Source organism: Cibotium barometz, chromosome 29 (genome assembly GCF_041138505.1).
Source record: "Cibotium barometz isolate CiBa-2024 chromosome 29, ASM4113850v1, whole genome shotgun sequence".
NCBI lineage: Eukaryota > Viridiplantae > Streptophyta > Polypodiopsida > Cyatheales > Cibotiaceae > Cibotium > Cibotium barometz.
Genome location: NC_141074.1, coordinates 50092202 through 50105808, shown reverse-complemented (window position 1 = coordinate 50105808; position 13607 = coordinate 50092202). Strand labels below are relative to the sequence as shown.

Sequence of the window (13607 nt, the reverse complement as noted above, 5' to 3'; positions counted from 1 at the left end):
GGTCGCAATGACTACCCAATTGCGAAATCCAATACAGTCATCTAGTCCATCTGGTTGCAATGACCGCCCGACTGCGAAGTCCAATAGAGTCATCTGGGCCATTTGGTCGCAATGATCGCCCGACTGCAAAATCCAATACAGTCGTGTGGGCCATCGGGTCGCAATGACTGCTCGATTGCGAAGTCCAATGGGTCATCTGGCATCGTTGCCTCCCATATAATCTCATTTTGGCATCGTTGCCGTCAATGGGTCATTTGGCATCGTTGCCTCCCATATACAAATCTTGCTCCTTGAGCTATCGAGTATTGCTGCCACCCAACTAGAGCTGTCCAAGTAACCATTATAAGTAGAAAATGATCAATTCTATTGGAAAGGAACAGAGGGACCTACAGTTATGGGCATCTCCATGTTTCCAGATGTTTCATGAGGGAACAGGTAACTAGATGTATGCCGTTGTTGACACTGTTGTTGAATGGTGTTGTGAATGGTTCTGTATAGAAATAGGACAAAGGTTTCAGAGGGAAACATGCCTAAGGGTTTTATGTGGAAATAGGTCGTAGGTTTCTCGAGGAAACATGTTTATGGTTCTCCAGGAGATAGGTCACATGTAGGCAGCGGTCATAGGAGTGGACACATGTTTGGACAGGGGTTCGGGAATCCATGACAGAGATGGTTAGTACCCTTGGAAGGTAGAGAGGGAGTGTACAGGTGTGTCTACTGTATGGTATGCTCATAGTTGCTAGGCGTTTCAGAAACGACAGGTATGAAATGGGTTTCATACGTTTTGAAACGTTTCATAAAAGGTAAGAAACGGGTACAAAAAGGTTTCATACAAAATAGAAAAAACATGTATATTTTTTACTTGAAATATACAAAAGAAAAAACTGTTGACATAACTTATAAGAGACCACATTGAATTCATTTCAATAAAAATAAAATACATGTAAGATATGATGATATCACAAATCACGTGGGTGATCACTGATGACTAAACAAAAATCAAAAGGATCACCACGTGGGTGATGAGTCATGACTCAAAATCCAAGATCAAAATAAATAACATGTCCAAAGTTCAAACTAAATAACATGTCCAAATAAAATGATACTGGCAGTTGCTAGCTACTGTCTGCATCCTCATGCTCATCCTCATCTGCATCTTCTGCCTCTGCAGCCTCACTCTCAAGGTCACTGCCGGTAGCCGAGTCCTCAAAGGCCTCATCCTCTAGAGGTGCAGGTGCACCACTAGTACTAGCCTCTCGAGAAGATCGTGTAGTGCGAGCCGGAGCCATGATCTCCTCATAGAGCATAGAATAGATGTCTCTCTCCTCCTGAGGAATGTCGGGAATCTCCTTGCACTTCATGATATCAATCTTATCTGGATTCACTTGGCGAGGCTCAATGGGATGACCCTTTTGTTCTAGCAATCGGAGATTGCAATGACAAAAGACAAGCCTCTCCAATTGTGCTGAGGAGAGTCTATTTCTCTTTTTCGTGTGAAAAAGAGCCCATGTACTCTAGTTTCTCTCACAAGGCCCTGAACTGCAATCCTGGGAGAGAACTCTCAATGCAATCCGTCTCTACATTGTACAAAAAAGAATGTTAAGTTAGAGTAAAAAAGAGAGTAGCATTTGAATGTAGATTTTGAAAGAGTAGGACTCACGAGACAAAGATACAAGATTCAAGAATCAAGAAACCTTACCAAGTTGGGTGTCCCAATACCGTATTTCTCCCACCAAGACACTGGCTCCAACTGCGTCTCCCTGAGCAATGCAGTAGCTCACCCAAACATATGGCTACTATTGCGGTAAATGAGAAGCTCATCCTCGAGCTTTCTCATCAGCTGTATATCACCTCCCACTCCCACCAACTTGGTAATGTACTCGATCCATCCTGACTCTAGCTCCTCATTCCTCCAAAGGGGATGCAAAATGTGAGCAACAGCATGGATTGGCCTATGAAACCAATCCCAACGCCGATTCCAGATCTCCTTAATATCTTGAACTCTACATGTAACATGTGACATACATAAGAGATCAAGATTTATAAAATAACTTATAGGAAGACTCAAGAGAAAGACTCAAAGACTATAGTCAAAGCCCAAGGGTGAGCACCTGTCACGCGACAAGGTAGTGAAATCATTGAGAGCTTCACCAATTCTGTCCATGAACTCATAAAGCAGCCCAATGGTACTTCCCTCCATGTCTGTGAGCCGAAGGACACTATACATGGGCTGAAGTCCCTTCACAAGTCCCTTTGCATCCTGCCACCAAGTATCTCTCATGACCATACGAGAGAATGCTATAGACTTGGGGTCATCCTTGTCCTCCCATGCTGTCCATTCACGACACACAATAGTGCGTAATAAGCCATGTCGCACTCTCACTAGTCTCTCCACCACAATAAACATATATGCAAACCGAGTTTTGGAGGGCTTTAGAAGCTCAAGATCACTATTGGCCTTGTACATGCTCAAAACCTTTGGCCTCTTTGTGACAAAGTTCACCATGGTAGATGCAGCTGAAAATACATGGCTCACCCAATCAAGCTTCCCCACATCCTCAATCATCAAGTCAAGGCTGTGTGCTGCACAAGGTGTCCACACAATCTTGGGGAACTCCTCCTCTAACATCCTGCCCATGGATACACAATTGGACCCATTGTCCGTGATCACCTGCACAATGTTATCAGGCCCAATTTCATTGATTGCCTGGCGCATGTGGGACATAATGAACTCCCCTGTAACCACTATCCCTGGCACTGATGCATCTATGGCAGAACATTGTGCCTTTGAAGGAGGACACAAGAATGTTGTACACATTTCTCTTCCGCACATCTGTCCATCCATCACAAAGCAAAGTACAACCATACTTTGCCCAAGTGGCCTTGAGAGGCTCCATCTCCACCTCCACAGCCAGTTGCTCCTTGTGAAGCTCAGTAGTGCGCAATGTCTCGTAGGAGGGGCCATCCCACTCACACCCAATGCGGGAGATAGCTCTCATTGCCTTCTTCCATCGAGGAGTCTTGACAATGTGGAAGGATATTCCACATTGAATAAACAACTTCATCAACTCCCTCGTTGCCTCTTTCATGGCAGCCTTTGCATCCCTGCCTGTACATGTCCTTTCTTGAACACTGGAAGACTTGTTCTTTTGGCTCGAGGTGCCGAGCTAGAACCACCTGCAACACCACCTGCAACCTCACCACTGGTATCTTCCTCTCTGATACTGCGAGTCCTCTTGGAGACACTGACGTGCTTCAGGCTCTCCCAGATTGGGGATATCCTCAAGGGGGATACCTAGCTGCATGGCCTTCCAAGCCTAGAGGCTATCATAGATTTCTTGTGGCACATGCTTACATGGCCCAATGCCGAAACCCTTTGTTTGTGACAAATGTGCCTTCAGCCTGGTGACACTGCCATAGCACAAAAGTTGCATTTCCACTTTCCGGAGCCTGAGCCACCATATCTAGACTCGAAGGTGACATTGTTCCAAAGAGAATCACCTGTTCGAGGCATCCTACAAGGCGGGGATAAATGCAGATTGTTGGCCCTGCAAGTGCGACACATAACATAAACTAATCTCAATAGAGCAAGGGTGGACCGTGGAAGATATGCCATAAATATTGATGGAAGAGAAAAAAGTGTGCTGCTTTGTGAGTTGTGCAGAGAAAACCAACTTAAAGCAAAACATGACATTACCCCTTTGGAAGACCTCCACAAGGCCCAAGGACACCAAGGAGCAGGGGGCCGACACAAGCGATGGAAGGAATCGAAGGATGGCACACAAATCGGTAAACTCACAGGCGGCCACCACTGGAAAGCGTGAATGAACTGCGCCGTACGATTCACGAAAGGAAACGTTTTTTAAGGTTTTTAAAATATGCATGATGTATGAACCGATTCACGAAAGGAAATGTTTTTTAAGGTTTTTAAAATATGCATGATGTATGAAACGCGTTTCATATTGTACGAAACGTTTCGAAACGTTTCGTACGTTTTGAAACTGTATGAAACGCGTTTCTATGCAACACTGGGTATGCTGTGGTGTGATGCGAGTTCTCTTTTGGGAAACAGTTTGGGAGTCTTGCTTGTGATGCAGAAGCATTGGATGTGTCAGGGTGTGATGCTGTTCATAGGGTGAGAGGCTATGGGTGGTTGTGGCAGCCCTGATCATGGGAGAAAGCTTCTGTATGCAAGACTCCATGTGAAAAGAGTCTTTTGATGTGAACAATGGCTGGACTTGTTTGTGGATGCCGAGTGGACAAGAAGCCATGATGCAGGGTCTTTGTAGGCTTCAGGAGCTCTACTGTGACGGCTGAGTTTCTAGTCTTATTGATAATCAATTACAGAAATACCGTAAGGGGCGCCACTGCGTTTTGGGGCCCATCGGTGTCCGTGTACTGTTTGCAGGAGCACTCTAGCTCCCCCTGTTTGTTTTCCTTTTCTTGGTTCTCAAAGGTGTTGAAGTGTTTTGTGTGCAAGTTTGTTTTTGCACCGCCCTTTGGTTTTGTCTGAAGACCGAGGCCGGTTTACAAGGTTTCGTTGTCGGGACATCATCGACTTTCTCAAGTAGGCGAGTCTATGGTTGCTCTGGTCGAGACAATCGCCGACTTTCCTAAGGGGGCGAGCTCGTGGTTGTCTCATGAGAGTCGCATCAAAAGCTTCAACATGTGGAAAGTGAAAAGGAAGTGCAGGATTGTGTGTCTTTGCCTATATGAGGTGAAGAGCAAAAGCTGAGGATGAAACTCAGGAGAAAAGACATCAAGGACAAGAAGTAGTCGGCCAGGAACAAGAAGCAGTTGAAGTGTTATGGTGCAAAACATGGCTTGAAGGCTATGGCTTTCGACAGTTTGTCACCGGTGGTATCTTCACGGAGGCTTCATGGGTTCGGAAGGCAGCTTCTTTCTATGTTTAGCAGTGGTGATCTACTATGCTTCATTGGGAACTTATACTTACCACTTGGGTGGAGTGCAAGCAAGTTTTGGGTGCTTGAGGATGTATCAGATGAGGCTCAGACGGAAGCGGAGGAACTTGATGAGATTCTTATTCCCGAGCAGATATTGGCACACAAGGAAAGAAAGGTACAAGGTAAAGTTTCCCGTCGCTATCTTGTGAAGTTCAAGAACTGTTCACTTATGGATGGGAAGGGATGTTGGAGGGTGACTTAGTAGATTCACCTTGATGCCTTTGAGTTGGGGCCGACTCTTGCTACGGCTCATTTAGGTTCAGCAGAGCTGGGGTCTGGAGCATTGCTTGATGCTCAAGGGGGGGTAGCACCTCCACTCCCTTGTTACAGACATGCTCAGTTGTCATCTAGGAGTCGCTTGGTGACATCTTTGTATTCACCCGAAGGTACTCGAGGCTTACAGTACATCTGCTTATGGGACTTCTATGATATTGTGTACTAGTCACATGAGATGGTAAAGTTGGGTATGGTTCACAGTCGGTCGCACCATGAACTATAACTGCAACTATGGATAACTCTGTCTACATCTATGGGTAACAAAGATGGGTTTTGCCTTTGGAACTAAGGTATGACCGAGGAAGATTGGGATGTTGATCTTTGTCATATGGTTCTGGCTGTTCTTGACCCGAGTGTTGGTCAATTGGATATTGAGATGATGCTATTTGTGGAGTTGGTCTCCTTTGGAATGGCATAGTTTGGGTGAGCTCAAAGTCTGCGGCAGCCTGAGCTAACACTGCGAGACTCTATGGAGGACATAAGTCTTGCGAGCAGTCTTAGAGTTGGTTTGGCTCATGGATATATGAATCGAACTCTATTTGTGCATGTATGCATACACTTTTTGAGGTATTATAGTATTATGGTATCATTGGATCCTGGTACCATTGAGAATACTTTGGGTAATACTCTGGATTGTGTTGTGTGATGCATGTATATTGGTATGATACATCAAGTACTTTATTATGTTCATGGATGCACCACTGGGTGTGACTCTTGCGGGATGGCCATGAGACATATGTGGGAAGTACTTAGTGGATGTATTGTTTGGATGCATTGAGTGCTTTCATATGCTCATGTTGTACCATCAGTCGTGGGTCCTGCGGGATGCCCATGGGCGTAAGGCTTGCGAGCAGCCCTTAGATAGTTACTTTCGAGTAGGTAGAGCATTTTGAGGAGCATATTGTTTGTGAATGCATATATGTGTCATGCATATGTGTGTCATATGTAGAATGATGCATGGTTTTGTTTTTGGCTAACACAGGTTACATGTTTCCACTGGTTTTAGACTTTTGCTGAGGTTTTGAAGGAACAAGCAAGAGTTGTTTGTCACTTTCATGTGACGTTGTGGCCATATTGTGTAGGATGATTGTTTCATCACCCAGATGCACTTGAGGACCATTGCTTTTGTCATATGGGGAGTCTTTGCTCATAAGATGCCTTACTGTGCCATTGAGTGCAATCAAGGATGCTTGCTATTTTTCAAGAGGGGGGTATGTCACGACCCTGTGTTTTTCCTCTCTCTGGATAGTATGCAGGTGTGCAACGGGGACATGGTGGAGAGTGTGAATGGCATCAATTTGGAATTAAAAAGGAAACCCATGTGTGGACAACCCCAAGTGTGAAGGGGACAAAGAGAATTTAATTTAAAAGGTTTAATAACCTTTGGTGGCCCAAAAGCTAATTTGGGAGGCTACTCCACTTTTGGGAGACAGGCTTTTCTCTCTCATGTTTTTGGGAGGCGCCAGCTGCATCTTTAGGGGTATGCTTTTTTGAGAGGAGACCGGCGGGCTGGTTGGTGGGCTGCAGCATAGGGAGGTGTGCTTTTCTCTTTGACGGTTGGCCAGTAGCACAGGACTAAAGCACTCTCTCTCTCTCTTTCTCCCTTGGAGGGTGGTGGGCAGATTGCAGGCAGCGCATAGCTCAGCAGGGAGCACAGGTGGGCAGACTGCAGGCAACGTGCAGTTCAGCAGGCTCACCCAAGAGCGTCTCTCTCCCTCTCTTGCTACAAGTCGGGTAGCAGCACACAGGCACACATAGGGCCTTCTCTTGTGTGCAACAGACCGGTGGGCTGAACTGCCATGTCTCTCTCTCTCTCTTGCTAGGAGGTGGGGCTGGATTGAGCATGTTTTCTCTCTCTTTGAGGACTGATGGGGAGAAAAACAGTAATTAGGGTTAGGTTAGAGTTCATTCATGGGAGACATACACAGAGAAGCAAGGGAGAGAGAGAGAGAGAGAGTTGTGGGGATAAGTCAACTCATCAAGTATGAGTGTGTGACTCCCCTATCACACATGTATATTGCACTAGTACACATAGTGCACTTAGTACAGTAAAAGTACTAAGTGTACTATGTACTATAACTTATGGGCTTGTACACACTATAAGGGTGGGCATAACGCCTTTACCCCAACAACCTCCCACTTAAAGGCAAAGTGCCCTTAAGTAAAGGAAAAGAAAAAATCAGCATGTACATGATAATATACAAGGCCATATCAAGGCTGAAAATGGCCTCATCCAATGCCCATCAAGTGTCTGCAATGAGCAAACCGCTCTGGAGGCAAACTCTTCGTCAACAGATCAGCCGGGTTGTCATCCGTATGAATCTAACAAGCTGAATTCGCTTGTTCTCTATCACCTCTCTGATGAAGTGATACTTCACATCCACATGCTTCGTCTTTGCATGAAAGACAGGGTTCTTTGCCAACTGGATGGCACTCTGACTATCACAATGCAACAATGGAATATCCCTTGTATAGCCCAAATCAACCACTAACCGAGATAGCCATAATGCCTCCTTGCAAGCCTCTGTGGTTGCAATATACTCGGCCTCTGTAGTAGATAAGGCAGTGCACTTCTGCATCCTGGATATCCATGACACAGCACCTCCTGTGAATGTAAATACATAACCGGTAGTAGACTTCCGGTTATCTGGATGACCGGCATAATCGGAATCCGTGTAACCATGCACTAATGCATCCTGTTTGCCAAAGCAAATGCACAAATCCTGTGTGCCCTTCAGGTATCTCATGACACCTTTCACTGCTTCCCAATGCTTCTTGCCAGGGTTGGCCATGTATCTAGAAACCACTCCCACTGCAAATGCAATGTCCGGCCTAGTAGCAACCATGGCATACATGAGACTGCCACAAGCTGAAGCATACGGAATCTTGGCCATATCAGCCCTGTCACTATCCGACTGTGGGCTGTCCATAGCACTGAGTTTCACATATGGAGGCAAAGGAGTACTAACTTTCTTCCCCCCGTCCATATTGAACCTCTGCAAGACTTTGCCAATGTATTCCTTCTGAGACAAATACAACACATGCTGATTTCTGTCCCGAAGTATCCGCATATCCAAGATGTGATTTGCATCACCCAAATCCTTCATATCAAAGGTTTGATGCAGCCTCTGCTTCAAGGCATCCATCTCTTTACGAGATTTCCCGGCAATCAACATATCATCAACATACAAAATGAGAATCAATAGACTGCCATCCAAAGCTTTCTTGGTGTACAAGCAGTGATCTATGTCACTTCTCCTGAATTTCTGAGATTTCATGAATGTATCAAATTTATGATACCATTCCCTTGGTGCTTGTTTGAGCCCATAAAGACTCTTTTTCAGCTTGCATACAAGCTTCTCCTTTCCACTTACTGCATAACCCTCTGGCTGCTGCATATATATCTCCTCATGGAGATCACCGTGAAGAAAAGCAGTCTTCACATCCATCTGGATCAAGTCCAGATCATCATGCGCAACCAAAGCTAATACAGCTCTAAGTGTGGTCATTTTGACCACTGGAGAGAAGATCTCCTCAAAGTCCACACCATATTCCTGCTTGAAGCCCTTAGCCACTAACCTGGCTTTGTATCTTGGCTTTGCATCTGATGCAACTTTGAGCCTGTATACCCACTTGCATGGCAAAACCTTCTTGCCTGCAGGCAAATGCACCAACTTCCATGTTTCATTTTTATGAAGAGAATCCATCTCTGACTTCATGGCACGCTCCCATAGAGCTTTGTCTGCCCTCTGTAAAGCCTCCTTGTAACATGAGGGCTCCCCACAGTCAGTGAGCATCAAGTAGTCAACCCCTGGAACAAACCTGTCAGGGGCTCTGGAGGGTCTTGTGGACCTCCGTACCCAATGACCATCATTGGCAGGTTGCTGTCCAGCCTGCATATCACCCATTGGTGGCTCCTGTTCCATGCCATAAGGCTGAAAAATCATGCCCGGTATCTCCTCTAACTGTGGTATATCCATAGGGATATCTTCTGCCATCTCTGGCTGTCCATTTGGACCATTTTCAGCACCATTTAAGGGCTGGTTTTCCTGCTGTAATGGCTGATTTACAGCCCTTTGTTGTTGTCCATGATGTCCATCATCATCAAAGATGACTCTGCCAGGCTCCTGTTGCCTTGCAGGCTCCTTATACATGCATGTTTCATCAAAAATGACATCATTGCTGCGTATGATCTTTCTATTCATGGGATCCCAAAGTCTATACCCCATTTCACCTCTGTCACCATATCCTAGGAATATGCATTTGTGAGACTTAGGATCAAGTTTGGTGCGCATTTCCCTGCGTATGTGCACGTACGCAACGCAACCAAACACTCTCAAGTGCTTGTATGACGGAGGCTTCCCTGTCCATACTTCTTCTGGCACTTTCCCACCAAGCCTCGTGTTAGGTGTCCTGTTTATAAGGTGAACGGCTGTCATAACAGCTTCAGCCCAAAAACCATGAGGTAATGCAGCATGTGACAACATAGAACGGACCTTCTCCTGTATGGTCCTGTTCATCCTCTCTGCTGTCCCGTTTTGTGGAGGATCATAAGGAGTAGAGAGCTCCCTCTTGATGCCTTTAGCATCACAAAAGTCCTGAAACTGTTTGGACGTATACTCTCCACCATTGTCGGAACGCAAAGCCTTCAGTGTTTTGCCAGTTTGATTCTCAACAAGAGCAACAAACTTCTGAAACACTGAGAATGTATCACTCTTCAAACGAAGAGGATAAACCCACACCTTGCGTGTGGCATCATCAATAAAAGACACAAAATATTTTGCCCCTCCCAAAGAAAGCTGAGGCATCTCACATACATCTGTATGCACAAGCTCTAACTGAGCATCTTTCTGTCCAAGAGCTTTCTTGTGGGGGCACTGTAGTTGCCTACCATATATACAATGCTCACAAAACTGAAAACTTGAAAACTTTAGAGAAGGCAAGTAACCCAAACGAGACAATTGCTCCATTCCTTTGACACTCATGTGTCCCAACCGGCTATGCCACATAGAGATTTCCGGCAGCTCGGTTGCATTTACATTAGCATGGTGACAAACACCTGCATGCATGAAATAAAGAGTGTCCACTTTAGAGCCTCTGGCAACAACCAGTGAGCCCTTACTAATCTTCCACTTTCCATGACCAAATGTGGTAACATAATCAGCATCATCAAGCTGTCCAGTAGAAAGCAGATTCTTCTTGATCTCAGGCACATGCCTGACATCATGGAGCATAAGCTGTGAGCCATCTGAAAATACAAGCCTCACATCACCTCTGCCAAGAATCTTGCATGCATGGTTATCACCCAAATAAACCACTCCTTCATTGCCAGCAGTGTACCTGACAAACAAGTCTCTGCAACCTGTGACATGAAAGGAGGCACCTGAATCAATGATCCATGAGTGCATACCATGACCACCTGTAAGAAGTGAATGGGCATCAAGTGAAGACGTAAAGAGGACCTCATCCTCACTGCCACCTGCATGTGACACATTGATTTCTTCAATCTTGACTCCACTTTTGCCCTTTGGCTTTACATCTTTGGCTTCATCTTTCTCTTTATCTTTGCCTTTTCCCTTTTCTTTTTGATCGTTTTTCCATTTGTAGCATTGCTTTTTGATGTGTCCCTTCTTGCCACAATAATGGCATTCCAAATCCTTTTTGGAGCGAGACTTGCTCCTTCCCCTTTCTTGGCTTTTACCCCTTTGCTGGGATCTCCCACGTGCATTCATTGCATTGGACTTTCCTGTTCATCTCTTCTTGAAGAAGAGCACCCTCAACATCTGCATATGACAGCATAGCATTCGAATTGCTAGTGGCTGTCCTGAATGTGTCCCAACTCTCTGGCAAAGTGCATAACAAAAAAGTGGCTTTGAACTCATCGTCCATCGCCAACTTTTGATTAATGACCTGGCTGACAATACCATTAAACTCATTTAGATGGGCTGTCATAGACGCCCCTTCCTTCATCTGAAGACTTATGAGTTTCTTCAACCAATACACTTTGCTTGAGGCACTTTGTTGGGCATACAAGTCCTGCAATCTCTGCCACATTCCCCAAGCTGTCTTCTCTTCACGAATGCTGAAAAGTAATGAGTCTGACACAGACAACATGATAGTAGATTTTGCCAGCTCATCCATATCTTCCCACTCTTCAGCAGTAAGAGAAGCGGGCATTATACCCCTTTCTTTGATAGGCTTGTGCTGCTTTTTCTGGAGCAACACATTGTAGCACTGGGTTTGCCAAATATCATAATTATGCGAGCCTTCAAGCTTCTTGATGTGAAGCAATGAAGAGCTCTCACCTGTGGTTGCCATAGCAAAATGCAACCTGTCAATGCCTGACTCCCTGCAAATGTGCAAACACTGCACCAAAAGCACACAAAGTGCTCACAGTTTTTCTCCCAAGCTTTATCTCCCACTGCGGAAGCAAGAATGCAACTTTTCTCCCACTTTATGTGATGAAAACACCAAAATCTGGTTGCTGCAGATTTTGGACAGCACCTTAAATGTGCTCTTTTGCCCTTCCAAAGTACTGTACAGCAGTACCAAGTGCTCACCAATGATGTACCAAACCTGTACCGGCAATTTCAGCAGCTGAAATTGAACCTTTTGGTCACTCAAAATAGTGTACAGCCATGCCAAAACATGCACAAAGCTGTGCCAAATCTGTACCAGCAGGTACAATAGCAATAAATGCTCTCCTGGCTGTCCAAATGAGTGAAAATCAGACTTTTACAGTCCCGAACACTGCATACAACAGTCCCGAACAGAAATTGGGCAAAAGCCCCTTGACTGCAAGCTGATTTTTTGAGGATTCAAGGCATAAATGGCTTGCCTGCTGCTTTGCCAAGCTCAACAAGCATACGAACTTGAAAAGCCGCTTGATTTGAGATCAATTTCTGATCATGCATGGTACATTGGCGCACATGAAGGCATCCAGAGTGTTCACGATGCTTCCCCCTGGCCACATATACATCCAAATAATGAAAGTCCCTTGATTTACAGGCACATTGAGTGCTTGTAAGGCATCAACACATTATCCACAGCATCAAATGCAATTGCCTGCATGCAAATCAACCAAATCGGCACAAAAGCCCCTTGATTTGCACTGCAATTTGCTGCAATTTGCCCAAATGTGCGATTTTTCACATCATACAGCATGTATGAGTGCTTAATTGCACAATTACATCAAAAGCCCCGAATTTCGACATCCAATTTCCTGCAAATTGATCCTGATTTGACCAATTTCCTGCAAATTTTTCCTGATTGTGACCAATGTCACCCAATTTTGCCAATTTTGCTCAAAAATTGAGCAATTGGGCACCTGTACCTGCTCAATTGTTGATTGTACTTGCTCAATCGCAAATCCCAAAAAAAAATTGAGGCAAATACCTTGTAATTTCTGATTTTTGTTGCAGGAAAGGAGGGCGTCGATTTTGCTGTTGATGCTGCTGCTGATGCTCCTGCAGCTGTGATTCTTGGAGGTGATCCTTGGAGAGCTTTGATGGCTGCTCCAATCAAGCTAGTTATGGACAAAACCTGGCTACGCCTGAGTATAGACGCCTGGCTACGCCTGGCTACACGTAGCTAGCAACTTCTTCGTTCGATTAGCGCTTGAACGCTTAGCGACCACAGCCGAACGTGAATGGGAGACGCCTGGTTCAGTTGCCTACGTATTCGCCTTCGCTCAAGCCTAGCGCCTTCTACGCCCAGCGCTACACGCCTTAGTAGCCTTCGCCTAGCGCATCTACGTTCGGCGCTATACGCATGTTTGTTGACGTCTTCGCAGGTCTACGATCGAAAGCCTTCGCTTCGGCTCACTGCTCACGCTCGACCTCCAGTAGCCAGCCGAATCGCCTAGCGCCTACACGATTGACGTCGCCTTGCCTATATTCGGCTGTACGCCTTGGCTTACGTATCCGACACGCCTTTGTTGCAGTAGGCGCCTGACACGCCTTGTGGCCACCAACGCTACACGCTCACCGCACTGTCTCTGCCGGCTTGTGTCAAGTCGTCCTTCGCTTCACCCACAGCTGTACGACAGTTCTCACTGTCTTGCAGCGCATGTGCTCCTTGCTGAGCACCGAAAGCTCCAAGCAATCTCTTCTGCTCGTGCCAAGCTCAAGGCTCCATAGCCGAGCTTCTTCTTCTTCGCGATGAAGATGACTCCGCACACCCGCACACACGGACACAACCGTGGCTCTGATACCAGTTGATGGGGAGAAAAACAGTAATTAGGGTTAGGTTAGAGTTCATTCATGGGAGACATACACAGAGAAGCAAGGGAGAGAGAGAGAGAGAGAGTTGTGGGGATAAGTCAACTCATCAAGTATGAGTGTGTGACTCCCCTATCACACATGTATA

The 13607-nt window shown here is 45.7% G+C and overlaps 2 protein-coding genes across 4 annotated transcripts in view; one reads left to right on the top strand and one right to left on the bottom strand.

The window, feature by feature from the left end:
* Positions 1 to 13607, top strand: part of LOC147622312 (syntaxin-132-like) — a 58313-nt gene that overhangs the window by 19624 nt on the left and 25082 nt on the right. The window lies entirely within an intron of this gene.
* LOC147622313 (uncharacterized) lies at positions 1565 to 4950 on the bottom strand. Its single transcript, XM_086823413.1, has 2 exons — positions 2112 to 4950; positions 1565 to 2003 (listed from the first exon to the last, which is right to left on the bottom strand). The coding sequence occupies exons 1-2, from the start codon at positions 2963 to 2965 to the stop codon at positions 1778 to 1780; spliced, it is 1080 nt and encodes a 359-aa protein (XP_086679539.1). The 5' UTR covers positions 2966 to 4950; the 3' UTR covers positions 1565 to 1777.

Bases quoted from the DNA above. Each gene is read 5' to 3' on its own strand.
- LOC147622313 (XM_086823413.1), bottom strand. From the start codon at position 2,965: ATGGCCCCTCCTACGAGACATTGCGCACTACTGAGCTTCACAAGGAGC. The intron at 2,004-2,111 runs GTGCTCACCCTT...TGTTACATGTAG, and splicing joins ACTACCTTGTCGCGTGACAG to AGTTCAAGATATTAAGGAGA.